General features: G+C 36.0%; 1 protein-coding gene across 1 annotated transcript in view; it reads left to right on the top strand.

Moving 5' to 3' along the window:
* The window catches only part of LOC148945889 (orexin receptor type 2-like), a 463622-nt gene that overhangs the window by 215448 nt on the left and 220974 nt on the right, over positions 1-27200 (top strand). The window contains exon 5 of the mRNA XM_089097767.1: positions 6943-7069. Coding sequence (XP_088953893.1) covers positions 6943-7069 — 127 coding nt within the window. The remainder of the gene's footprint in view (positions 1-6942; positions 7070-27200) is intronic.

Raw genomic sequence — 27200 nt, 5'->3', positions numbered from 1 at the left:
TTGCGGGACATCCCTCTAAACAGGTAAGAGTTGAGAGGGTACTCCACCTAAGCTCACACTCTGTACCCTTCCAGCTAGATAAGAGTCAAACCAAGAGAGGTGAAAACTGTGAATACTGTACCTAATTAATTTACTTATTAAAATTTTATGATCGACCGTGTCAAAGGCCTTAGAGAAATCCAAAAATAAGCCCATTATAGTTTTTTTTAAGGTTGAGTTGAGAGCGTATGAACTGTGTGGCGTCAATTAGAGCATGAGAAGTTGAAACTTTCGGCCGAAAGCCATATTGGTGGGAAGAAATCAAGGAAACGGAGTGCTGACTGCCAAACGGAAAGGGAGAAAGGTGTCTGAAGATAATTCTCTCGAGGACTTTGGATATAACGGGAAGAATTGAGATTGGACTGGAATAACGAGGGCTGACTTTAGTAAATCAGGGAAAACTCCTTGGGTTAAAGATAGGTTGGCAATGTGCTTGATGGGCTCGTAAACAAAAGGAGATATGGTCTTTAGGAGCTTATTACTTAATCCAAGACAATCAGGTGTAAAGCTAACAGGGAGAGAACCGATGATTTGTAAGTACCTCATTGCTATCAGTTGGGCAGAAAAACATGGATCTAGAATTGAAGCAAGGGAGTACAGCCTGTAAGGAGGAGCGGGAGTCAGTATGAGGAACATTAGAAAAATAATTATTAAATGCGTCAGGTGCATGTAAAGGGTCAATTAATCTGCCATTTGTGTCTTTAAGGCGAATAGGTATAGACTTTGATTATCTATTTTTCGAGAGTATATCATTGATGGTGGACCAAATCTTTTTCAGTTTTTTTTTGCAATTGAGAATTTTTGTATAATAATAATTTTTCTTCGCTTCACGGATGAGTTTAGTATATAAGTTTTTATAATTTTTATAATTTGATAGGTTAATATCACTACTGATCTTACAGGCTAACTTATATAATTTGTTTTACGGTATGAGGAGACAATGAGGCTATGTGTCATCCAGGGGTATATAGGGATAGTTTTCCGGTTAGGTTTACGAATAGGTAAATTTGAATGGATAATCCCACTTAGTCGTTGTGCAAAACCATTTGTGGCAGAATTTACCTCTTGACAATTTAAAACATCGGACCAGTCAGTGGTTCTTAGGCAATCAATAAAATGGGTTGTATTTGCAGAGCTCTAATTTCTAGTAGGTGCTGGGATATTAATTCTAGAGCGTAGAGGTAGGGGTCACGAAAGTAGTGACAAGTAAATAGGAAAATGGTCTGACAGATCCAAAAATATTATATTAGAGGACAGGTTATTTCCCAGGAAAGTATATACAAAAATGTTATCAATTAATATTGAAGTTGATCTCACAGGATCAACTCTACTGGAAAAAAAATTGTGGGTAGAAGACCACTCGTGGTTACTGATTAAAAAAAAGTGTCAGATTCAATATTTTTGCCAACATTAAGTAGGTTACAATTAAAGTACCCAAGAACTATTGTCTTTTCATGGGGTAGATTAATGAAATTATAGAAATCATCGAACCGATTACAAAAACATGAGTTTGGAAAAGTAAGAGGTTTGTAAAACAAGGAGAGTATATAAAAATTTTGGCCGATAACTATGTTAACAATTATTGAATAAATACATCTGACATTTGTTTGTGTAGAGAAAATAGGCTCACACTCTGATGGCCTGGTAAAATTTACATTCGAACGGATGTAAAGTGAGATACCCCCAGAACACTTTGTCAATCTCCTGGGCATGTGGATCATTTGGAAACCAGGGAGTAAAAAAATCACAAGTGTCATCATTGTCGGAAAGCCATGTCTCTGTTTATCCTATTACCTCAAAAGGACAGATACCACTGAATGAAATTAAATCTTTAAACTTGAGCCACTTATCCCGGATGCTTCTGATGTTGAAACAAAAAACGTGAATGTGAAGTTGTGGCTTCACATTGGTAGCAAAATCGATAATATCATGGTATTTAAAATTAACATGAGTTAAGGTATCATCGGGGCTGCTTATAGAGTTGGCATGCTGGTTACCATTAAGGTAACATGGCATGAAATCAACAATATTATTTGGCAACACTTCATAAAAAGCGTTAATTAATGAAGAAGTGTAATTTCAGTTAATATATCTTTCCCGACTGCGTGCCAATTATACAGATGCACGAAACATCTCATTCTAGAAAGCGAAACATAGGAATTTCTCTCAAACGCAATAGGTTAATTTTAGAATGTAATGAGTAGGACAAAATACTGGGAATAGCTGGCCAGTCCTTACGGTTGGAGCGCTTTCCCATTGGAAGGAAATTGACCTTTCAAGTCCCAGTCAAAAGCCTGCCGAGGTAAAGGAATTGATCAACTGTTTCCACTTGTTCACCGTCCATTACTATTGAGGCAGGTTTTGTTGTCTCCTGTTGTGATTTGACCATTATTTTGGTCTTGTTTGTGTTAATCTGCATACCAAACGGCTTCGTTGCTTGGGCGATGTAGTCAGCCTGACTCTGGAGTTTTTTGGCGGTAGTGGACATCAGGTCGATATTATCCGCATATGCTAGTCTGTCAATTGGGATTCCTCCTATTCTGGCTCCATACTCGACGATTATCAGGGAGAGGATGGCATGCATAAACAGGTTAAACAAGTGTGGCGAGAGGGTGCGTCCTTGTAGGATTCCAGAAGTTGTTGGGAATTCACCACAGATCCCATCGGTGATCAGTATTTGACTTTTGAATTGGTTGTGCATGTCCTCAATGATTCTGACTATTTCATCTGGGAAACTGTAGTGTCTTAAAATATAACACAAGCCTTTCCTCCATATTAGGTCAAAGGCCCGTCGGAAGTCTATAAAGAGCTGATAAAGGTCTCTGTTAAACTCGATGAACCGTCCCATCAACTGACGCACGGTAAAGATTTGGTTAATAGTTGATCGTCCCGATCAAAAGCCAGCTTGATACTCGCCAATAACAGAGGCGGTGATTACTTGAATTCTGCGGAGCAGGATCTTGGTCAGGATTCTGGTTTGGTGGATTGTGAGGCTGATGGACCGGTAGTTGTCAAATTTTTTCTTCGAGCCTCTTTTGTGTATTGGGAATATTGCTGCCTTACACCACTGCTCCGGGACGTGTCCAGTAGACCAGGTGGCTGATACAAGACTGTGGTATAGGTCGATAACATCTTCTGAACCAACATTTATCAGTTCAGCAGTGACACCGTCTGGCCCCGGAGCTTTGCCTCGCTTTAGGGATTCTATTGCCGCTTTGGTCTCGCTTCTAAGGGGAGGGGGGGGCGAACCTCGATCTATGATTGGGAAAGAGTTTAGGACGTTTGGGCTGGTCATTACTTCGTGTTCAGTTTCTCGTTAAAGTATTCCTTTCATCGTTCGAGCTTCACCTTGGCATCATTGATGTCGTTTTTCCTGCTTGTCTAGGATTACGGACGTTGAGGGATCTTTTTTGGAGAATAGCTCGCTGACTCTTTTGAAGAGTTTGTGGCTGTTGCTTTTCGTGAACTGGGTTTCACAGTCCTTGCACTTTTCGGCGATACGGTTGCACAATTCCTTCCTCATTTCACGCTCAACTTTCCGTTTGAGATGTTTGTAGGTATTTCGGCTGTTTCGGTAAGATTTGTTTTTATGTAGGTGTTTCTAGTCACATAATCAAATTATTTTTTCGGTGAGCCAAGGCTTTTCGTCTCTGGCTTTTCTACCAAGGATGTCACTTGCAGTCTTGAGGATTGTAGAGGTAGCATGTTCAGCCAAGTGATGGATCTCTTCAGGAGTTGCGAGTGGAGTGGATGTACTGAGGATGTCACGGAATTTTGTAGACAGGCTACAGTTGTATGTGGCTTTTTTGGTGGGGTCTCGGAGGAGTTCCGTTCACAATCTTGGGATTTTTTAGGTTTTTGTGAGACGTTTAAACCTCAGTTTGAATTTGGATATCAGGAGTGTGGGGTCCAAGACAAAATCTCCGCCGACTAGTGAGACAGTGTCCATTTCGGATGACTTCCAACGTTTGGATATCAGGACGTAGTCGATCATATTTTCGGTGACTCCGTCAGGGGATCTTCATGTTACCTTTCGGCGGTGTCTGTGCTTAAAGGTGGTATTGATGATAAAGAGTTAATTCTCCCTGCAGAAGTCAATAAGCGGTTCTCCCCTTGCATTAAGACGGCAATGTCCGTGAGGGCCCATGACATCTTCTCAACCAGCATGCCACCTGCCAACTATCGCATTAAAGACACCCAACACGATAAGTACATCATTTTCGGGGATCTGGTCAGTTGCGCTTTTTAGCTAGAAGTAGAATTGGTAGCACTCCTCTTCACTTCGAGCTTAATCTGGGGCATATATCTGGACGACTGAGAGATTGTGTGTGTGTGTGTGTGTATGTGTGTGTGTGTGTGTGTGTGTGTGTGTGTGTGTGTGTGTGTGTGTGTGTGTGTGTGTGTGTGTGTGTGTGTGTGTGTGTGTGTGTGTGTGTGTGTGTGTGTGTGTGTGTGTGTGTGTGTGTGTGTGTGTGTGTGTGTGTGTGTGTGTGTGTGTGTGTGTGTGTGTGTGTGTGTGTGTGTGTGTGTGTGTGTGTGTGTGTGTGTGTGTGTGTGTGTGTGTGTGTGTGTGTGTGTGTGTGTGTGTGTGTGTGTGTGTGTGTGTGTGTGTGTGTGTGTGTGTGTGTGTGTGTGTGTGTGTGTGTGTGTGTGTGTGTGTGTGTGTGTGTGTGTGTGTGTGTGTGTGTGTGTGTGTGTGTGTGTGTGTGTGTGTGTGTGTGTGTGTGTGTGTGTGTGTGTGTGTGTGTGTGTGTGTGTGTGTGTGTGTGTGTGTGTGTGTGTGTGTGTGTGTGTGTGTGTGTGTGTGTGTGTGTGTGTGTGTGTGTGTGTGTGTGTGTGTGTGTGTGTGTGTGTGTGTGTGTGTGTGTGTGTGTGTGTGTGTGTGTGTGTGTGTGTGTGTGTGTGTGTGTGTGTGTGTGTGTGTGTGTGTGTGTGTGTGTGTGTGTGTGTGTGTGTGTGTGTGTGTGTGTGTGTGTGTGTGTGTGTGTGTGTGTGTGTGTGTGTGTGTGTGTGTGTGTGTGTGTGTGTGTGTGTGTGTGTGTGTGTGTGTGTGTGTGTGTGTGTGTGTGTGTGTGTGTGTGTGTGTGTGTGTGTGTGTGTGTGTGTGTGTGTGTGTGTGTGTGTGTGTGTGTGTGTGTGTGTGTGTGTGTGTGTGTGTGTGTGTGTGTGTGTGTGTGTGTGTGTGTGTGTGTGTGTGTGTGTGTGTGTGTGTGTGTGTGTGTGTGTGTGTGTGTGTGTGTGTGTGTGTGTGTGTGTGTGTGTGTGTGTGTGTGTGTGTGTGTGTGTGTGTGTGTGTGTGTGTGTGTGTGTGTGTGTGTGTGTGTGTGTGTGTGTGTGTGTGTGTGTGTGTGTGTGTGTGTGTGTGTTTGTGTGTACACTCATAATACGTATTTTACTAATATGCATATTAAAGCTTGGGTTTAATAATAGCCCATTGACCGAATACAAAACTTAAAGAATAACTAGTAGGAAGAGTTTTTTTAAGAAATTATTGATTATATAAGATGCTCAAGCAAATAAAATTCAGTAAATGCTCTTTTTAATCGTTCCCATGAAAGATCCGGTTTCAAAATATTCCGTGGACTGAATTCAATAGCTCAATAAAGGCTAGTAGGTTACGGTGATTTTAAAACTATACATACAATTCGCTAACTAAAGGATTCTGTAAATGTCATTTGACAAATAGAAAGTATATAAGAATTAGTCCCAGTCCATTAAGCATACAATGAAAAATGTTTATAACATATATCACAAACCACTTGTTTATTGCGCAAACCTTAATGATAAGCTATGGACCGAATACAAAAGTTTAAGAATAACTAAAGGAAGAGGTGTTTAAAAAAAATATATTGATTATATATTATGTCCAAACACATAAAATTCAGTAAATGCTGTTTTTAACCGTCCTCGTGAAAGGTCCAGGTTCAAAATACTCCACGGACTGAATTCAACAGCTCAATAAGAGCAACTTGGTTGCGGTGATTTTAAAAATATACCTACAATTCACTAGCAAAAGGGGACTGTAAATGTCATTTGATAAATCGAAACTGTATAAGAACCAGTCTTCATCCACTAAGCATACAATGAAAAATATATCACAAACCCCTTGCTTATTGCAATCCTCATTACAATTCCTCTTATTAGACATAATGATAGATATACTTCGATTCATCCACTGAATTTCAGCTAGACGAGCATTCTTTTATATCGAAATATTTGATTGAGATAATACCATAGGCCCGCTATGAAATCATAGCAGTGTTACAGAAAAAATGTGTTTCCAAAATTCCCTTATCGAAGCGGAAGTACGGTAAGACTATGTGTGCGCTTGGAATGATGGCATATAGGCCCCCTTAAAGAAATGGTATTTTTTCAGAAAGAACAATTGTTTCCGAAAAGTGTTAGATCTCGTAGAGGAACTAGCAGCTCCGATAGCACATATGGTTATGGGCCCGTTTGTAACTGTTATAACAATACTATGGGCCCGCTTAAAAGCAGAGATTCCATATTACTAAGGCAGTTTTTCAGTTGGTTGTTGTTAGAGTGGAGAATTGTGTATGTGAATGGAATTGTATATTGTGTATCCGAAGTAAAGGAATTTGATGGTGGGGTATTTTGGATTGTTTTTTTTGTGCTGCATCAAAAAGATTGTATCCAAAAATTGAAAGTTTAAAAAATTGAACTTTCCCTCCAGTTCTCTTTTTCCTTATTTAGTCACCCGGAAATGTATGGTAAATCAAATGTCCATGATGGAAAACAATGGAAGTCAACATTAGAAAAAGTGAAGTCCTGAATTCATAGCTTATGATGTTTAATATCTTATTTTAAGTACTAAACCTGTTTTAGTTTATATATTACTTTTTACTGTTAAACCTGGTGTTTTAATTTATATTTCCTTTTCAGTTTTTACGCTTCGTCTTCCTCTATCTTGTCCCACTCGTTTTTATGACATTTGCCTACATACAAATTTTTCGAGTTTTGTGGAATTCAGGAGACAACATCACACAACCAACTTCTGAATCTCAACACAGTAAGAATTTTCTCTTTTTCCTTTTCCCCGTTTTATCAGAGGTTAATAACGATCTTTAACTAAGTCAAATAAACCAATTTTAATTAAACTTAATCGAATGTTTAATCCTGTATAGCAAACAATGCCGTACACTAAACGAATGTACGGCTTGGTAGGTATATACCAAAAGTATATACCGCATGCACTGTATATCAGTCCCATACATTAAACACTAATGCTTTACAATGCTTTTCATTTTTCATTGAAGTAGTATCTTTGGACCATACAAGCACTGTCTTCACGGCATGTCGGTTCTTCATGCAGTTTTTATTATTATTATTATCATTATTATTATTATGATTATTATTATTATTATTTTTATTATTATCATTATTATTATTCGTTTAAATATTTGTTATTTGTATTTATTCTTTATATTTATTTTTTGTTCAATGACTTCCAAAAAACTATATCGTGGGGAATTAAGAGTCATAGCTACTTGACCCCAGTTAATCTTGAAAGGGGATGTACCAAGTACCATGTGCCATAATAAAAACGAAGTTGTGATGGTTTCAGAGTCATGGTTACCGAAAACGAAGTTGTGATTGAAGTTTTTCTGTTTGCTCATTTTTGCTTTAGTTTTTAGTTTTAATGTTTTTTTTTACAATAATATGTCAAATCCTGGGAACAAAGTTAAAAACGACAATCTTTTGGTGTTCCCATCGCACCCTCTAGTTCTAAAGAATGAGGGTGGAAGTTAGTATCAGAGTGGGAGAGTCAAGGCAGACCTAAATGGGAATTTGAAGAAAATTTTCTGTTCAGATTTGCACTCCTTAGCCCTGAAAAAAAAGAAGCACCTTCCTGCCAAAAATATTGTAGTAATTGAAATTACCCTCACCCCTTCCGCACTTCTGAAGTCAGGCTGAGACTAATAGATGGTCCAATATTAGTCCATGTTAGAGTTCACTGGCGCGAAATTGCGAAGAAGCACCGTTAAAGTCGAATATAGGTGCTTTCGCCATGGGGTACTGAATGATGGAATTTCGCAATTCCGATTTCATTTTCGGTCTCCCTAGACTTTCATCAATGGAAAATAACCTTTCAATATACAAATATTAAAAAATTTAAATTCAAGATTTTCACCTATTTCCTCCCTCTTTTCCCTAAAAAAGAGTATTTCTGCAAAAGCGATTTCGAGCTATTTTGGATATATTATTAAGAAGTTTTTCTGAACATTTTGGCGTCAAAAAAATTTGTGTTGCTCAAATGCCGGGTCGAAGCCGTACTTGTTTCGCACAAATAGGACGTTCCCAGCCCCAAAGGTGAAATATCTGCCGCATTAGAAGCTGCCGAATGGCTACCTATTGTCTCCTTACTTCATATCATCTTTACTCTCATAGGTGGGTTTCACCAATGGATCCTTATGGTATAACTTAGTCTCTCTAACATAAACGTATAATCATATGCAGAACTACACTTTTTGGTTGCATGGGGGTAAAACAATCATAATCGAATGACTAAAAAATGGTTCTATTTTATACTTTTATAAGATTTAATAGCAATATACGAGTATATGAGCAAAATATAGGAATTCCTATGGATGTTAATGCCAGTCCGTTTATAGTAGACTTTCTATTAAGCCAAATAGAATATAAGCACATGATAAGTAAAGATAACCCAAATAATGTAAAACATTTTCTTTTAAACAATTAAAGATATTTGGATGATCTTTTAGAAATAAACTCAGTAGTTTTTGATTAAAATTTCAAAAAATATTTACCCAACCGAGTTAGTTCCAGAGCCTAGTCATGGGACAGGCCAAGAAGACTAAGATTTAGATATTAATTTTTCTGATAATAATAAATTAGTCTTTAAAATATATAATAGAATGGATGATTTCGATTGAGAATTAATTTATTTCCCGTCCCCAGAAAGTAACATACATTTAAACATACCAAACTCAGCCTTTTACTCACAACTATTTAGATATGAAAAAATTTGCAGTAATAATACGGATTTAAAAATAGATGTCAAACTCTTAAGCCACAGGTTGATCTTAAGAAGTTTTTCTGCGAATAAGAAACTCGGCAGTTTCAAAAATTTTGTTTTCAGCATAGTGAACTTTTTGGGTAAATACACAAAAAGTTATTAAGAAATATTGAAGGATATATTAATGTGATTCTTCTTTTTTTATAATTGTTTACAGAAACCAAAAAGAAGTTTATTTTAACACTTCTGGTAAGCCTTAATTTGGATGTGATTGAGTATTAGAGGATGATTAACCTATCCTAGGAACTGTGTTCATTTTCCGTGATGAGGAGAATCGGGAATTATTTACAGGAGTTTGGTGTACAAAAATTGATATTGCAAATAAACAAGGTAACAAACAAGGAGGGGGGGGGGGGTAAATTTCTGGTTTGTGTATTGTGGGATTGTTTGAATTTAGTGTTCAGCTGCAATTGTTTTCTAGATCCGAACATGAATAGTTTTGAGCTCATTTTGTATATATTTTTTGATAATTTTACTAACTGGCATGTATTTTCCAAATGGCACCGAACAGAGGAATACTAAACACAGCTTATGGTAGGCGCGTCAATTTGCCTGGGTAAGGAATTTCATGCACCAAAAACCATATAGGCAAGTGCTTATTCCTTTCAGAAGCCCCGATGGAAGGTGATCACTTGAGAATATTTTTTGATCGAAATTTAATGATGCAAATAGAAGGGACTTAGTAACTTTTTAATGGAAGAAGGAGAAGGAAAGGAAGAGAAAAAAAAAATATTTTGAGTTTGGTTAAAGTTGATTAAAGTTTGGTGAATATAACTGTGTTTTTTTTGTCTTTTTCTGTATTGTAAGTCTAGGTTATTGCTACTATTGAGTAAAAAAAAGTCTAAGAAATTATTTAAAGGGAAAATGTGATAGTTTAGGTCTTGCGCTTTAATGTCAGCATTTAGGTAATAATTGCGACAGAAGATAGTCGCCATGATGGAAATGTATTGTTTCTTTATCATTATTTATTCTTTAGTTTGTTGGTTTTTTTAGTTTTAATAGGTGTTGTGCATAATAATTGCTCAGATGAGAAGGTAGTTGAAATATCGACGGATATTTTCGTGTCAATTGTTATTCATGGTTACAATGCCTAGTGAAAGATTGGCACTACCTGAGGTTAATGGAGTAAGATTTTCTGATCGTTTTGACACGTAGCTTAGGGATGGCAATGAGGGCCGACGCCGAGGCTCTCCTGGTGCTAAGTTATATTATTCGTGGTTCGGTACATTCTGCGGATTTTACGATTATGCATTTTAATGGTTGAGGTCTAAATAATTCATATGCGTATTTATCTGAGTTGAGCTAGGAGAGCGATATTCAGGTTGTAGGTTTAACTGAAACTTGGCTGCGTGACCACAACGATTCTTTGTTAGATATAAATGGATATAATTTATTTAAGAAATCTAGGAAAAATTACCAGCATGGTGGTCTGGCGGCATATGTGAGGTCGAGTCTTAATGTAAAGGTGAGATATGATATTGCAGTATATGAAGAAAGGGTTTTGGAGAGTATGGTATGTGAGATAGTTCAGGACAAAACTCATTTGTTTATTGTTTTGGTGCACAAGCCACTGTCTGCATCTGATTCTCGTTTTTTTGGAACTGATGGAGTATCAGCTTGAAAAAGTCCCAGTTTCAATGTACTCGTATTTGGTAACGGGAGACTTTAACGTAAATTTGGTGCTAGCGAATGATAGATCTAGTCAAAATTTATTGAATCTCATGCTTAGCTTCGATTTATATCCAAGTGTTAATATCACTACGAGAATTAGTGAAAGTAATGCGACACTAAACGACAACATTTTTATGAATATTGGATTTAGTGATCCGAAGGTCAATGATTATCAATGATGTATCTGACCATTGCACTGTTATGGTGACTTTAGAAATATCGAGCCCCCAAAATCAAAGAAAAGAGAAAAGAAATGGAATTAAATTAGATGCTGCTTCAATTAGGAAGTTTAAATGTAAACTAGTATCACAAGATTGGTCACATCTTAACAACTATGAAGATCCTAGTCATCAAATGGACAAATGGTATGGTCAATTAACTTCACTGCTCTGTTCAAGTTGCTCTAAGTACAAACAGTCGAGAAAATATGAACCAAATAAGCTGTGTATAACGAAAAGCCTTCTAAAATGTATAAATAGAAAGCACGACTTATATCAAGAGAAACCCCTGAGCCCAAATACATTTAATGAAAGGTTCTATAGACGATATAATAATGCTTTGAATAAGCTTCTCAGAAAATCCAAATGGGGTTATTATCAAGCTGCATTTAATAAAAGCGAAGGTGATCGTACGAAAACACGGAAAATTATTTAGTCAGTAATTGGCGAGAAAGGGCACGTATTACCTGAACACGATGACCCAAGGAATTTGGCAAATAATATGGCAGAACATTTGGTGAATATTGGTGGTGGATCGAGAAGAATGACTGAACGAGATATACCGGATGGTGAAACTTTCAAAGATTACCTTCCCCCAGAGAGTGAAGTAACCCTTTGGCTGAGTAAAGTTAAAGATTCCGAAGTTGAAAAAGTAATTAATGAAATAAGAACATCGGCGTTCAGTGCCGATTTCTTGTCACTTAAAGTTATTAAATAAGCGTTGCCGGAATTACTTCCAAAGTTTGTTGAGATTGTTAATAGTTGTTTCAGGGTTGGTGTTTTCCCATCTTGTTTTAAAATAGCTAAGGTAAAACCTATTTACAAAGGTGGTGATAAACAGGATTTTTTCAATTATTGGCCCATTTTCCTTTTACTGTTCCTTTCTTAAATAATGGAAAAGTTGCTGTATTGTAGGTTGAATTCTTTCTTATGTAAAAATAATTATTTTCTTAGCAATCAATTTGGCAGGCCCGCTTCTGCAATGGGCAGACTGAACCGTCACCTCTGGCGAAAACCAAACATCAGTCGTACAACGAAGCTGCGGATTTTCAACGCCCTCGTCGGCTCTGTGATGCTCTATGGAACTGAAACATGGCAAGCTTCAGCCGCAACCCTCAAAGCAATTGATATCTTTCAGTCAAAGAGCCTGAGGAGGATCGAAGGTCTACGATGGCTCGACTTCGTCAGCAATGAGAAGCTGCTGCAGCTCACCAAGCAGTCTCGGGTTTCGACCCAAGCAGCCGAGCGAACATTACGATGGTTCGGACACCTACTTCGAATGCCTCCACACATACCTGCGAAAATGATCCACGACTTCGACCCTGTCAAAGCCGGTTGGAAGCCACCTCATGGCCGACTGAAAAAACGATGGTCTGACAGCCTGTACGAGTTCCTGACGATGGCAAATATCAGGTTGAGCGATGTGCGAACGCTTGCCATGGACCAAAGTGGATGGAGGAGGCAGACGTCACTCTCTACGCCGAGCAGCGCCTGGCAGGAGACATAAGTCAAAAGTAAGTAAGTCAATCAATTTGGATTTCGTTAGCTTTATTCGACGGAGCATGCTCTTCAGTTTATGGTGACGACGGTAAACGATTGATTAGATGTTAATATGAAGGTAGCTAGATTATTTTTAGATATACTGAAAGCTTTTGATACCGTTGACTACCAGATTTTGTTATTGAAGCTTAGGAATTGTGGTGTCCGTGGTAATGTGATTAAGCTATTTGAATCTTATCTAGAAGATAGGTCAATATTTATGGAAGTAGGAGGTATTGCGTCTAGCCGTTACCCAGTCCAGTGTTGTGTTCCTTAAGGATCTTCACTCGGTCCACTGCTGTTCGCTGTTAACGACCTATGCAACGCTGTGTCTGGCCTAACAAATCACTTAAGCTCAGGTTTCAGAGGCCCAAAGAAGGCCCTTTTATTGTTCGAAGATGACACAAATCTCGCGATTATTGCTCGTACGAAGCAAGAGTTAGTCGGAATGTTAGAAGGTGACCTACATAATATTGAACGATGGATGACATCGAACAAAATGGCTATCAATTTTAATAAACCTGACTGGATTATTTATGGGAGATCTAAGAATTACTATCCATGGTTAACAACCCTGAATGCTGGCCCGTCCCAGATATCTCGGAAAAGTACGGTGAAATACCTGGGAGTTATTCTGGATGAGACCCTCTCGTTTGTAGAACATATACAGTGTGCATCTTCTAAAGTGGCCCGTAATATTGGAATGATGCGTAAATTAAAGCATTTCTTTTCTGCTAGAATACTGCCTCTTATTTATTTTTCGTTGCTGCACCCCTATTTACCTTACTGTTGTCCAGTGTGGTCATCTACATTCATTGCACATCTTAGGCAGTTACGAGTTCTCCAGGATTCTTTCAGGATTCCTTCTAATAGATATTCTCGTTCTTCGGGGCTCCTGTCTGGCCTTAAGGGCTGATATCACAACGCTTACTTCTGGTAATTTCTGTTAGATTTTATTTTGGACTTGTTTCTCATTTGAATTATGTTCCCTTTTAAGTTTTAGTTCTTCATCCATAGTAATCTCTGTTTCTTTTAGGTTTGACATGCTTTGTATGCTAATTTTTGCTCATTTTAAGTTTTAAATAGGCATCCAACTTCCCACGGAAAACTATGTTTTTTGTATAATCTAGCTCAACTACTAGGGCAAAATAGCAATTTTTACCCTTGTTTGTTTTCAATTTTTACACTTCGTGTCAGCACCATTTTTGCATTCAATGAATATTGCAATTATAATTTATAACCAATGAAGCTACTTGAGAAGCTTATGGTGAAACGAAAACTGCATCGCTAAAAGTTAGAACTTTGTTTTGTCTATATATATATAATTTATATAATATATATAAAATATAATTATATTTTATATAATATATATATATATATATATATATATATATATATATATATATATATATATATATATATATATATATATATATATATATATATATATTTATATATATATATATATATATATATATATATATATATATATATATATATATATATATATATATATATATATAGATATATCGATATTATATCTTTATATGTAAGCAATAAGTATATATTTCATTTCTTGAAAACAGCTCCATATTTTTTTTTCGGGATAATTAGTATCCTGGTTTATTCTCGCATAAAAAACGATTTAGATAGGTCAGAATTATGACAAAATTTGTTGAGACCCTTAGTTTTGAAAAAAAAAACTAATATTCAAATATCTTTGAATAGACGGGATTATGAAAAGACATTAACTTGCCTAAAGAACAGAAAACTGGTATTTCTGTAATAATAAATTTCTGTAATAATCAAATATTTTGGAATAAATTCAGTATGAAAAGATATTAAATTGCCTGAAGAACAAAAACTGATCATTGCAAGAATATTTGTATATATATTTGAACAAGGGATTACAACAATTCAAAACCTTAAAAAATAAAACCAAAAGTTGAAGCTCGGTAGAAATTGTTGTTAGAAATTGGACTATATACATATATGTAAATATATAGATGCCTCTCTATCCAAGTGGTCAAGAGTGCCAAACCTGGCCCATCCCGGCACGGGTTCGGTCGTCTCTGCCTTAAGTTTGGCCACCGGACAAAAGAAAAAGAAAAGTGACCAGGGGAACATTAAAGCTTGTTTTTCGGCTATAAAATTAAGAAAGAATATGGTCAGCATAAAAAAAAATACAAAATCAATTCCATTAAGGTTTAAAAAAAATAAAAAGTATTAATTGGAAATTATACATTGACTGATCAACACCAAAAGTAAGCCGCTCCGCTAATCTTGGTGTTCTACCTTTCAGTGGTGGCAGTTTTATTTCAACTTCTGTCTTTAAGACACTATTCATCTCGTCAGTTAGCGCAAAGTCTCTTGCTCCAGTCTTCTTCCAAAAGTGGACCTTAAGTTCTTCAGTTGCTACTTTTGATAATGATAACAATGTGAACAGAATTCGCTTTCTTGCTCTTCAGCTCAATCAGAATGTAATCACCAGCCTTGACTTTCTCAGTGTCAAATTAGAAGTTGCTGGTAGGGAGCTTGTCTTCAATGTCTATGCTGGGGTCTGAAGAGTTGTTGTATACAGGATCATCTACGGCAGAATCGTCACTCTAACTGTACCTCTTGTTGCCAGAGACACGCCTTTTGCTTTTTAGTCTTTTCACTTTTCTGACTTTCTTCCGTTCCAGGACTAGGGCTTTTTGGCAAATACAGCTTTTATCCTAGCAGTAATGCATTCTTTCATAGGGGGGTTAGTGAGCACTTCTGACTTTTTTATATTTTTTTTCCTGTTGATTTTTTGGGTTTGACTTGATTGATAAAATGCTGCAAGTAAAGCAAAGAATGAGAGGCAGTCATCCAGCCAGAAGTATTTTCTGAGCTGATCGTGATGGTTCCTGGTAAAGCTCCCCTGAGTAAAATTTTCGGACACTGTTTTTGTGGGGAAATAAGTAGAGGAGGGACTGTGTTCCCAACACATTATCACCAGCACCAATCATGGTCAACTGACCTCTTTCTGGCGTGACCTTCCCTACTTACTTCTGGCCTCGCTGTGCAATGATTTTACCAGGATTGTGGATTTTTTCAGACCTGATTCGTCAAAACTTCAAAGGTCTTGTGGTCTGAACATGTGTTTATATAGGCCTCAATCCAGGTTGTTAAAGAAAGCTCCTACACTGTGACAGTTGAAAGCAGTTGTCCGTCATAGGCTTGTACTTATTGGCGTTCTTACTGATAGAGTTTTAAGTCAATCCATAAAACCACGGTACCAATCTTTACCTGTAATTCCTCCGCTGTTTCCACTGCCTTTGCAGCTCCTTTATCCGGTACTTTTTTGCTCTTAATAATGGCTTAAGTATAAGCAAATTTACATGCTTCTAGGGGGATACAGTTGAAAGTACATCAGCTATCGTTTTCAAGTAAGTTTTTAGTCTTTTTGCTTGTTCCTCTGTAAATATTGATCATGGGTTGTAACAGGTGTAAGGAAATTCAGGTCCAGACTTTTTAGAGGGATATTCAGCTTCTCAGCTTTTTTTTATGTAGTCTTGCAGCATTCCTATAGGGACACCCAAGGCACTTCCAGAGAATCCAACTGACTTCTTGTAGAATAAGACAGAAAAAACTGCTATTTTATTTTCTTCTGGATCACAGCCACCTTTCTTTCTTTTCTCTTATGTTTTACTTTTAATCATTTTATCTTGAATGAAATTTAACAGGAAAAAAAAAGAACTTCAGTTCACCTACTGTTCTGACAGGATTAAACAACGCCAGAAATAACACAGTTTTGGGTTTTAAGCTTGCCTTCAACCTTTAAATATTCTGTTTACACAGCTTTTACAAGCATGGCCCACTTTTGGACACCTTGGTACGACATGCCGAATTTACCCTGGGTATTGTGGCCGAACATGGGAGTTCACTATCCCACAGGATGAAAAAATACTAACAGCAAACTGGTGAAGATGGTACGTCTCGGAAGCTGCCAAAAACAGGCAAATAATAGGAGAATACAATGCGAGTTTACAACGCGAGTTTTCTAGTAGTCTTAATTAGGCGTAGGCTTTCAGACCAAATGGAACAAAATTCCAGAGTTAATCACCATAAAACCTGATCCAATCTGAAATTTTTGGTAAAAGTATTAATTAAGGTGAGACTTTTTTAAAAAAATACACTGCAATCTGCCAGTGCGTTTATAATCCACCATAAGAGTAGTAGAGAGGGGTCATGAGGTCCGAACATGACCACGTGGTTTATGGTTTTCTCAGTGAGAATGAAAAAACAGGAATTTTCTCACTTGAAAAACCATGAATTTTGTCACACTTATGGTTGTTTTCATGGATGGATATGTGTGTTGTTCGATTTATTTGATGTTTTTCTCGGATGTCAACATCAAATTATGGATGTTTTATGGTTTTTGTCAGTGAAAATTTGAAAAACAGGAACTTTGTCACATTTATGGATGTCAACAGCAATTCATGTATGTTTAATGGTTTTTGTCAGTGAGAATGAAAAAACAGGACTTTTGTCACATTTATGGATGTCAACAGCAATTCATGTCTGTTTCATGGATGGTTATGTGTGTTGTTCGATTTATTTGATGTTTTTCATGTCTATTTTATGGATGATCCAGAAATAGTATTTGTTGTTGTTGTTCAAGTCAAATGTTATGACTTTCCCGGAAACAGTTAGATCACGTGTTTCCTTCTCAGCCAATCAGCGAGTCGGATACATCCTCCTTCTCAGCCAATCAGAGACGTGCTTACATATAATTTTCCCCGTTACATAACAATTCACCCTTGAGATTTCGTATATAACGGACATGCAATGTGATTAAATTATCAGAAAGTATTTTGACACCGTGTAAGCAACTAAAATGGATATTATTGATGAACTTGAAGCCTTGGCAGCCACAATTAGCAATGTAAGTTCTGTTTTCATTTTTTATTTTCAAAATAAAATTGTTTTCCTTGGTCACCCTGTACCATATTCGGGTAAACCCCCCCCCTATACAAACGTCCCTATATGATGTTTATACTCGATAAAAAGTGTAAAATATGCTCTTTTTTCGTTACGTAAACCCCATCCTTCCTCCCCCTCTGTTTAAGACCATAATTCTGTTTTTGATAAATTCCGTATCTTATCTAAAAGCAACTATCAACTTTCCGTCATTCCCTTAATATAATCTCCGATATGGCTCGACTTACAGATTTCTCACAAGGATTTTAAATATCTGATAATTACTGACACCCCTTTAAAGTACATCCGGCTTTGATAAATATACAAGAATTTGGATAGCGGCTTAACCAAAGGGTTTCTCTGAGAAAGTTAGTTTCGCGTGAAAAGAGACATTATTGTTAATTAACCTTGTGTGCTTATAGGCATTGCGTAATTCTATGTGGTATGGAAGCATGGAAATGAGTTATTTCCAAAATTAATTCCTAACAATATTTTTAGGACATTTGTGAAAGGGGGGGGGGGTTGACAAGGCCTCAAGTCTAACACCTCCATTGTAAGGTGAAAAAAAACTGCGTCTTCGCGTGAACAGTAAGGGGAGTGGGTTTACGAAAAAGATACATTGCTTTAGTATGCGTAAATTAACTAGCATTTTTACCAAATATTTCGGTGGGGGGAGGGGGTATTTTTCCATGTCTTTTCTCAGGGATATTTTCCGTGGGGGTTATTTTCCTCGGGGTGTTTTTTTTCTGGTGGTGTGATAAATATACAAACTAGGTTGGCTTTTGAATGGCTCAGTGAGTCGTAATTCTCAGATTCAAAAGGATGCGATATCTTTCGGTGGGGGGGGGGAATATTTTTCCATTTCTTTTCTCAGGGGTATTTTCCGTGGGGGTTATTTTCCGTGGGCTGTTTTTTTTTTCTGGGGGTTTTATAAATATACAAACTATGCCGGCTTTTTGAACGGCTCAGTGAGTCGAAATTCACAGATACAAAAGGATGTGATATCTTTCGGGGGGGGGAGGGGGTATTTTTCCATGTCTTTTCTCAGGGATATTTTCCATGGGGGTTATTTTCCGTGGGCTGTTTTTTTTTTGGGGGTGTGATAAATATACAAAATAGGCCGGCTTTTGAAAGGCTCAGTGATTCGTAATTCTCAGATTCAAAAAAGGATGCAATTAGTACATTTCACGAAATTTTTTTTTACGTTGTGCTTTCTTAGTGATAAATGCCTTTTCTAGACAAAATTATAGTTAATAACTTTCTTTCTGTAAAAAAGGGGGCAAATTATTTAGATACTAACTTTTTCTCTTCTTTTTAAGGCAAATTGTGAAGAATGCGTGCCCCCTTTTTCCAAGAAAGCGAGGGTTAATAATGCGGGCCATGCGAAGGCTACTGTCCGGCAATATGGTAGCTGGCCGAAGCCTCCAAAACAAGTGCAATCATCTGTACAAGAATGTAACGCCGCCGGTCCGTCCACCTTCCATCATACGTTGCCTGGGCCTTCAAGAGCTGCCCCACTTATGCAAGGTCAGGAAGTGGCCCTCCAGCATGCACTATCTGGTCCTTCGGATGCCCAAGTGCAGCCGGGATATAAACCTGTAAGCATTTTTTCCTACCTTTCTATTTATTCCAATTTTTAGTCCTTTGCAATCCCAAGATACCCTTATCTCTGTGTGATATTAACCTCTCACCCCCACCCAACCAGTGTTTTAAATTTATCTCCCTCTGCGATATCTAAATATAATTTTTTGCAAAGAAAACAATCTTTTATATGCACCCCCCTCCCTCGGCGATATCTAGATGTAATTTTTTTCAAAGAAACTGCTCTTTTCTAATCTTTGCTATCGCTTCGATATCTCATAAGCGAATATTTTTAGGTAATTTCTATTAATGCTCACCATTTGAAACTCAAAATCCCCATATTTTTCACAATTGATTATCACATAGTTTCAAGAGAAGGAACTGAGAGAGAGATTATTCACATTTATCTATTTGTCACATATGAACCCCGTAATTTGCGCAAGGATATTTTAAAATAACTTTCAATCTTACAAAGCCTTGCCAATATTTTAGTGATGGAGAGACATTCCTGAATAAGAATTAACGGTTCTCGAATTTAATTGTACTGTTTCCCAGAGAATACGCTTGGAAACAGAACAGACATGAGATTAAAAATAATCTAGGCTCATTTGGAGTCATAGACAACCTGTACGGGGAGTAGGCGAAACGACTTATGCCGCCTAACAATACGGTTTTTTGGGACATTATGTAAATAACCGGAGCCCGGAATGCGCCGATGGGTCCGGGGAGTGTTGTGGGGGCATGGTTTGGGGAGCGCCGGGGGATGCACCACGGGTCAGGGAAGTGCCACAGGGATGTGCCACGAGTCAGGGAAGCGCCACAGGAATGCGCCACGGGCTCGAGAAGCATCGCGGGAAGCGATGCAGGGCCCGAGAAGCGCCACAGGGATGCGCTGTGGCTCCGAAAAGTGCCGAAAAAAAAAATTAGGGGGGGGATAGCACTTTTAATAGTGACAAAATAGAAATGAAAAGATAATTGTTTCTTACTTCAGTGTCTAACCATTTCTCTTCGAAATTTAGCGATTTTAGCTATAACAATTTTCCTAAATTTAGGGGAGGTGGCGTTAATCCATGATTTTTGTTGGGGAGGGGGTTAGCACTTTTAATAGTGACCAAATAGAAATGAAATTTAATTTAAACACTTTTTTTTTCAGATATAATAATGTTTGGTGTTATTGACACAGAATATATTGGTCTGAAATATTCCGCAACTGGCATTATATTCGAAGCAGCTTTCTTACTCCTATACAATCAACGACGTGAAATTCATTGCTATAAATGTAAAATCAGATACAATATGTATAATTACGAGAAAAACAGATGAAGTCTAACACTAAATTTTATGGCTTTTAAGCTAAAACCAGACGACCACATAATGAAAATGGCTGTGAAATAAAACATATACAAGAGGAAATTCAGGAAATATGCAGTTTTTTTGGTGTGAAAGCTGTTTATGTTAAGAGAAACGTCCCAACAGATAAATTCTTACTAGAAAAATGTGATAAAAACATAGCATTATTCAATTTAGAAGACTTCAAATGTGAGAAATACCTGCATTCAGTCTATGACCCAGAAGATGAAGTTAGATATTTCGCTAAATGGATACCGGAAAAGATACCTGACATGGAAAAATGCATCAGATATCCAAAGTCCAAAACATGCTCCTCCTCATATAAAATGTATTAAGCTTCTTTTTTTTTTAAATATGTCATTATTTTTTTTCAAATGTTTTAAATATGTTTAAGCAATAAATATATTAAGCCTCAACCGTTTTTATTATTTAGAATAGTCCATCACCATGAAAATTATAATTTCAGATTCAACATGCCAGGGAACACACTTTCAAGTTCAGCATGTTGGAGAACCCTAAATAGTCACCCCTAAAAAGGTAAGTTAACACTAAAAGGTTAAAGAATTTTTCTTAAACTATCTTAAGCCTGATACGTTTTTATTCTTTAGAATATAACTTATCCATGAAAATTAGACTTTCAGATTAAACATGCCAGGGAACACACTTTCAAGTTCAGCATGTTGGAGAACCCTAAAGAGTAATCCATAAAAAGGTAAGTTAACTCTAAAAGGTTAAAGAATTTTTCTGAAATTATCTTAAGCATGAGACGTTTTTATTATTTAGAATAGTCCTTCTCCACGAAAAATAGACTTTCAGATTCAACAAGCCAGGGAACACACTTTCAAGTTCATCAAGTTGGAGAACCATAAATAGTCACCCCTAAAAATGTAAGTTAACCCTAAAAGGTTAAAGAATTTTTCTGAAATTATCTTAAGCCTGAGACGTTTTTATTATTTATAATAGTCCATCGCCACGAAAAATAGACTTTCAAATTCAACATGCCAGGGAACACACTTTAAAGTTCAACATGTTGGAGAACCCTAAATAGTCATCCAATAAAAAGGTAAGTTAACCCTAATAGGTTAAAGAATTTTTCTGAAATTGCACTTTTAGATCCAATATGTCAGGAAACATACTTTCAGGTTCAGCATGTAGGAGAACCCTAAATGCTCACCCCTAAAAAGGTAAGTTAACCCTAAATGGTTAAAGAATTTCTCTATTTATGTAGAGTTTCAACTAGCTACGGCTAAGTTTGTTAAAGACAGACTTTTTTCTTGAGAAAACACCCAAAATCGGATTAAACTATCTAGGGTTACTCTTTCAAGCCGCTTTGATGATTATATGAAGTAAGTTATAAAGTGTTTTGTGGATCTAGTCAAGATTGCTCAAGGAGAGCTATTTTCATGATAAAACACACAATCTCAGAAAAAATGATAAAAGGTCCTTTAGTACCTACGCAATTGGGCTTAAATGTAGTGAGTTTATCAGAGTTTTAACGATATTTTGCCAATTGTGAAACGGAAACTCATTAATAGTTAGATCAAAAACAACCTCAGAAAAAAAATGTAATTGGTTCCTTTATACAAAAAGAAAGTTTAAATAAATTTTTATCATTGTGAAGAGTTTAAAATATATATGGCTCAGTTTGATCACGACCAGCTATTTTCTTGCGAAAACACACAAAATAAGAAAAAATGTTCAATGTTCATTTCGTACAAACGCACGTAGACTAAAAATGAAGATATCAATGCAGAGTTTCAACTAGCTATGGCTAAGTTTGCTAAAGACAAGCTATTTTCTTGTGAAAACACACAAAATCAGAAAAAATGTTCAATGTTCCTTTAGTACCCTCACAATTAGACTAAAAATGAAGATATTTATGCAGAGTTTCAACTAGCTATGGCTAAGTTTGCTAAAGACAAGCTATTTTCTTGCGAAAACACACAAAATCAGAAAAAATGTTCAATGTTCCTTTAGTACCTACGCACTTAGTCTAAAAATGAAGTTATTTATGCAGAGTTTCAACTAGCTATGGCTAAGTATGCTAAAGACAAGCTATTTTCTAGCGAAAACACACAAAATCAGAAAAAATGTTCAATGTTCCTTTAGTACCTACACAATTAGTCTAAAAATGAAGTTGTTTATGCAGAGTTTCAACTAGCTATGGATAAGTTTGCTAAAGACAAGCTATTTTCTTGCGAAAACACACAAAATCAGAAAAAATGTTCAATGTTACTTTAGTACCATCACAATTAGTCTAAATTTGAAGATATTTATGCAGAGTTTAATCTAGCTATGGATAAGTTTGCTAAAGACAAGCTATTTTCTTGAGAAAACACACAAAATCAGAAAAAATGTTCAATTTTCCTTTAGTACCTACGCAATTAGAATAAAAATGAATATATATATGCATAGTTTCAACTTGCTATGTCTAAGTTTGCTAACGACAAGCTATTTTCTTGTGAAAACCAACAAAATCAGAAAAATGTTCAATGTTCCTTTAGTACCTACGCAATTAGACTAAAAATGAAGATATTTATACAGAGTTTCAACTAGCTATGGCTATGTTTGCTAAAGACAAGCTATTTTCTTGCGAAAACCCACAAAATCAGAAAAATGTTCAATGTTCCTTTAGTACCTACGCAATTAAACTAAAAATGAAGATATTTATGCAGAGTTTCAACTATCTATGGCTAAGTTTGCTAAAGACGAGCTATTTTCTTGTGAAAACACACAAAATCAGAAAAATGTTCAATGTTACTTTAGTACCCTCACAATTAGACTAAAAATGAAGATATTTATGCAGAGTTTCAACTAGCTATAGCTAAGTTTGCTAAAGACAAGATATTTTCTTGCGAAAACACACAAACTCAGAAAAAATGTTCAATGTTCCTTTAGTACCCTCACAATTAGACTAAAAATGAAGTTATTTATGCAGAGTTTCATTTATATATGACTAAGTTTGATAAAGAAAAGCAATTTTCTTGCAAAACCACAAATCCTCAAAAATTATGTTCAATGTTCCTTTAGTAACTACTCAATTAGGCTTAAAATGAAGTTATTTATGCAGAGTTTCAACTAGCTCTGGTTAAGTTTGCTAATGACAAGCTATTTTCTTGAGAAAACACACAAAATCAGAAAAAATGTTCAATGTTCCTTTAGTACCTACGCATTTAGGCTGAAATGAAGATATTTATGCAGAGTTTCAACTATCTATGGCTAAGTTTGCTAAAGACAAGCTATTTTCTTGCGAAAACGCACAAACTCAGAAAAAATGTTCAATGTTCTATTAGTACCTACGCAATTAGGCTTAAATGAAGATATTTATGCATAGTTTCAACTACCTATGGCTAATTTTGCTAAAGACAAGCTATTTTCTTGAGGAAACACACAAAATCAGAAAAAAAAATTTTCAATTTTCCTTTTGTACCTACGCAATTAGTCTGAAATGAAGATATTTATGCACAGTTTCAACTAGCTATGGCTGAGTTTGCTAAAGCCAATCTATTTTCTTGCGGAAACACACACAATCAGAAAAAAAAAGTTCATTGTTCCTCTAGTACCTATTCAATGCGACTGATATGAAGATATTTATGCAGAGTTTCATATAGCTATGACTAAGTTTGCTAAAGACAATCTATTTTCTTTCAAAAAGACACAAACTCAGAAAAAATATTTTTAGGGTAGGTTAAGTTAGATTAGGTTAGGTTAGCCTACGTACGCGCGCATATAGGTTAGGTTAGGTTAGGTTGGATTACGTTAGGTTAGGTTAAGATAGGTTAGGTTAGATGACGTTTGTTTAGGTTAGGTTAGGTTAGGATAGGTTAGATTAAGTTAGGTTAGGCTAAGTTAGGTTAGGCTAGGTTAGCCTACGTACACGCGCGTACGTAGGCTAACCTAGCCTAACCTAACTTAGCCTAACCTAACTTAATCTAACCTATCCTAACCTAACTTAACCTAACCTAACTTAATCTAACCTAACCTAACTTAACCTAACCTATCTTAATCCAACCTAACCTAACCTAACCTCTATGCGCGCGTACTTAGGCTAACCTAACCTAATCTAACTTAACCTAACCTAACAATATTTTTTCTGATTTTGTGTGTTTTCGCAAGAAAATAGCTTGGCTTTAGCAAACTTAGCCATAGCTAGTTGAAACTCTGCATAAATATCTTCATTTCAGCCTAATTGCATAGGTACTAGAGGAACATTGAAAATTTTTTTTCTGATTTTGTGTGTTTTTGCAAGAAAATAGCTTGTCTTTAGCAAACTTAGCCATAGCTAGTTGAAACTCTGCATAAATATCTTCATTTCAGCCTAATTGCGTAGGTACTAAAGGAACATTGAACATTTTTTTTCTGATTTTGTGTGTTTTCGCAAGAAAATATCTTGTCTTTAGAAAACTTAGCCATAGCTAGTTGAAACTCTGCATAAATATATTCATTTAAGCCTAATTGCGTAGGTACTAAAGGAACATTGAACATTTTTTCTGAGTTTGTATTTTTTCGCAAGAAAATAGCTTGTATTTAGCAAACTTAGCCAGAGCTAGTTGAAACTGTGCATAAAGATCTTCACTTAAGAATAAGTTCTTATTTAAAATAGTAAAAATTAAATTTTTTTATGTTTTTGTGTGTTTTAGAAATAAAACATATTGTCTTTATAAAACATAGCCATAGCTAGTTGAAACTGTGCATATATATCTTCATTTTTAGACTAATTGCGTAGGTACTAAAGGAACATTGAACATTTTTTCTTATTATGTGTGTTTTCACAAGAAAATAGCTTGTCTTTAGCAAACTTAGCCATAGCTAGTTGAAACTCTGCATAAATATCTTCATTTTTAGTCTAATTGTGAGGGTACTAAAGGAACATTGAACTTTTTTTCTGATTTTGTGTGTTTTCGCAAGAAAATAGCTTGTCTTTAGCAAACTTAGCCATAGCTAGTTGAAACTCTGTATAAATATCTTCATTTTTAGACTAATTGTGTGGGTACTCAAGAAACATTGAACATTGTTTATGATTTTGTGTGTTTTCGCAAGAAAATAGGTTGTATTTAGCAAACATAGCCATAGCTAGTTGAAACTCTGAATAAATATCTTCATTTTTATTCTAAGTGAGTAGGTAATAAAGGAACATTTAACATTTTTCTGATTTTGTGGGTTTTCGCAAGAAAATAGCTTGTCTTTAGCAAACTTAGCCATAGCTAGTTGAAACTCTGTATAGATATCTTCATTTTTAGTCTAATTGCGTAGGTACTAAAGGAACATTGAACATTTTTCTGATTTTGTGGGTTTTCTCAAGAAAATAGCTTGTCTTTAGCAAACATAGCCATAGCTAGTTGAAAATCTGCATAGATATCTTCATTTTTAGTCTAATTGCGTAGGTACTAAAGGAACATTGAACATTTTTTCTGATTTTGTGTGTTTTCACAAGAAAATAGCTTGTCTTTATCAAACTTAGCCATAGCTAGTTGAAACTCTGCATAAATATCTTCATTTTTAGTCTAATTGTGAGGGTACTAGAGGAACATTGAACATTTTTTCTGATTTTGTGTGTTTTCGCAAGAAAATAGCTTGTCTTTATCAAACTAAACCATAGCTAGTTGAAACTCTGAATAAATAACTCCATTTTTAGCCTAATTGTGTAGGTACTAAAGGAACATTGAACATTTTACTTCTGATTTTGTGTGTTTTCTCAAGAAAATAGCTTGTCTTTAGCAAACTTAGCCATAGCTAGTTGAAACTCTGCATAAATAACTTCATTTTTAGCCTAATTGCGTAGGTACTAAAGGAACATTGAACATTTTACTTCTGATTTTGTGTGTTTTCGCAAGAAAATAGCTTGTCTTTAGCAAACTTAGCCATAGGTAGTTGAAACTCTGCATAAATATCTTCATTTTTAGCCTAATTGAGTAGGTACTAAAGTTACATTGAACATTTTTTTTGATTTTGTGTGTTTTCTCAAGAAAATAGCTTGTCTTTAGCAAATATAGCCATAGATAGTTGAAACTATGCATAGATAACTTAATTTGTAGTCTAATTGTGAGGGTATTAAAGGAACATTGAACATTTTTTCTGTTTGTGTGGGTTTTCATAAGACAATAGTTTGTCTTTATTAAATATAGCCATAGGTATTGTAAAATCAGCCTAAATATTTTCATTTTAAGCCCAATTTTTTAGGTAATAAAGGAAAATTGAACATTTTTTCTGATTTTGTGGGTTTTCGCAAGAAAATATCTTTTATTTATCAAACATAGTCATAGCTAGTTGAAACTGTGAATAAATATCTTCATTTCAGACTAATTGCGTAGGTAATAGACGAACATTTAACATTTTTTTCTGATTTTGTGTGTTTTCGCAAGAAAATAGCTTGTCTTTTGCAAACTTGGCCATAGATAGTTGAAACTCTGCATAAATATCTTCATTTAAGTCTAATTGCGTAGGTACTAAGGGAACATTGAATATTTTTTCTGATTTGTGTGTTTTCGCAAGAAAATAGCTTGTCTTTAGCAAACTTAGCCATAGCTAGTTGAAACTCTGCATAAATATCTTCATTTAAGCCTAATTGCGTAGGTACTAAAGGAACATTGAACATTTTTTCTGAGTTTGTGTGTTTTCGCAAGAAAATAGTTTGTCTTTAACAAAATTAGCCATAGCTAGTTGAAACTCTACATAAATATAGAAATTCTTTAACCATTTATGGTTAACTTCCCTTTTTATGGATGAGAATTTAGGTTTCTCCTAAATGCTGAACCTGAAAGTGTGTTTCTTGACATAATTGATCTGACAGTGCAGTT

Source organism: Artemia sp. Qi Xiang Cuo, chromosome 12 (assembly GCF_049724085.1).
Source record: "Artemia sp. Qi Xiang Cuo chromosome 12, ASM4972408v1, whole genome shotgun sequence".
Classification (NCBI taxonomy): domain Eukaryota; kingdom Metazoa; phylum Arthropoda; class Branchiopoda; order Anostraca; family Artemiidae; genus Artemia; species Artemia sp. Qi Xiang Cuo.
This window is presented reverse-complemented; position numbering and strand designations above follow the sequence as displayed.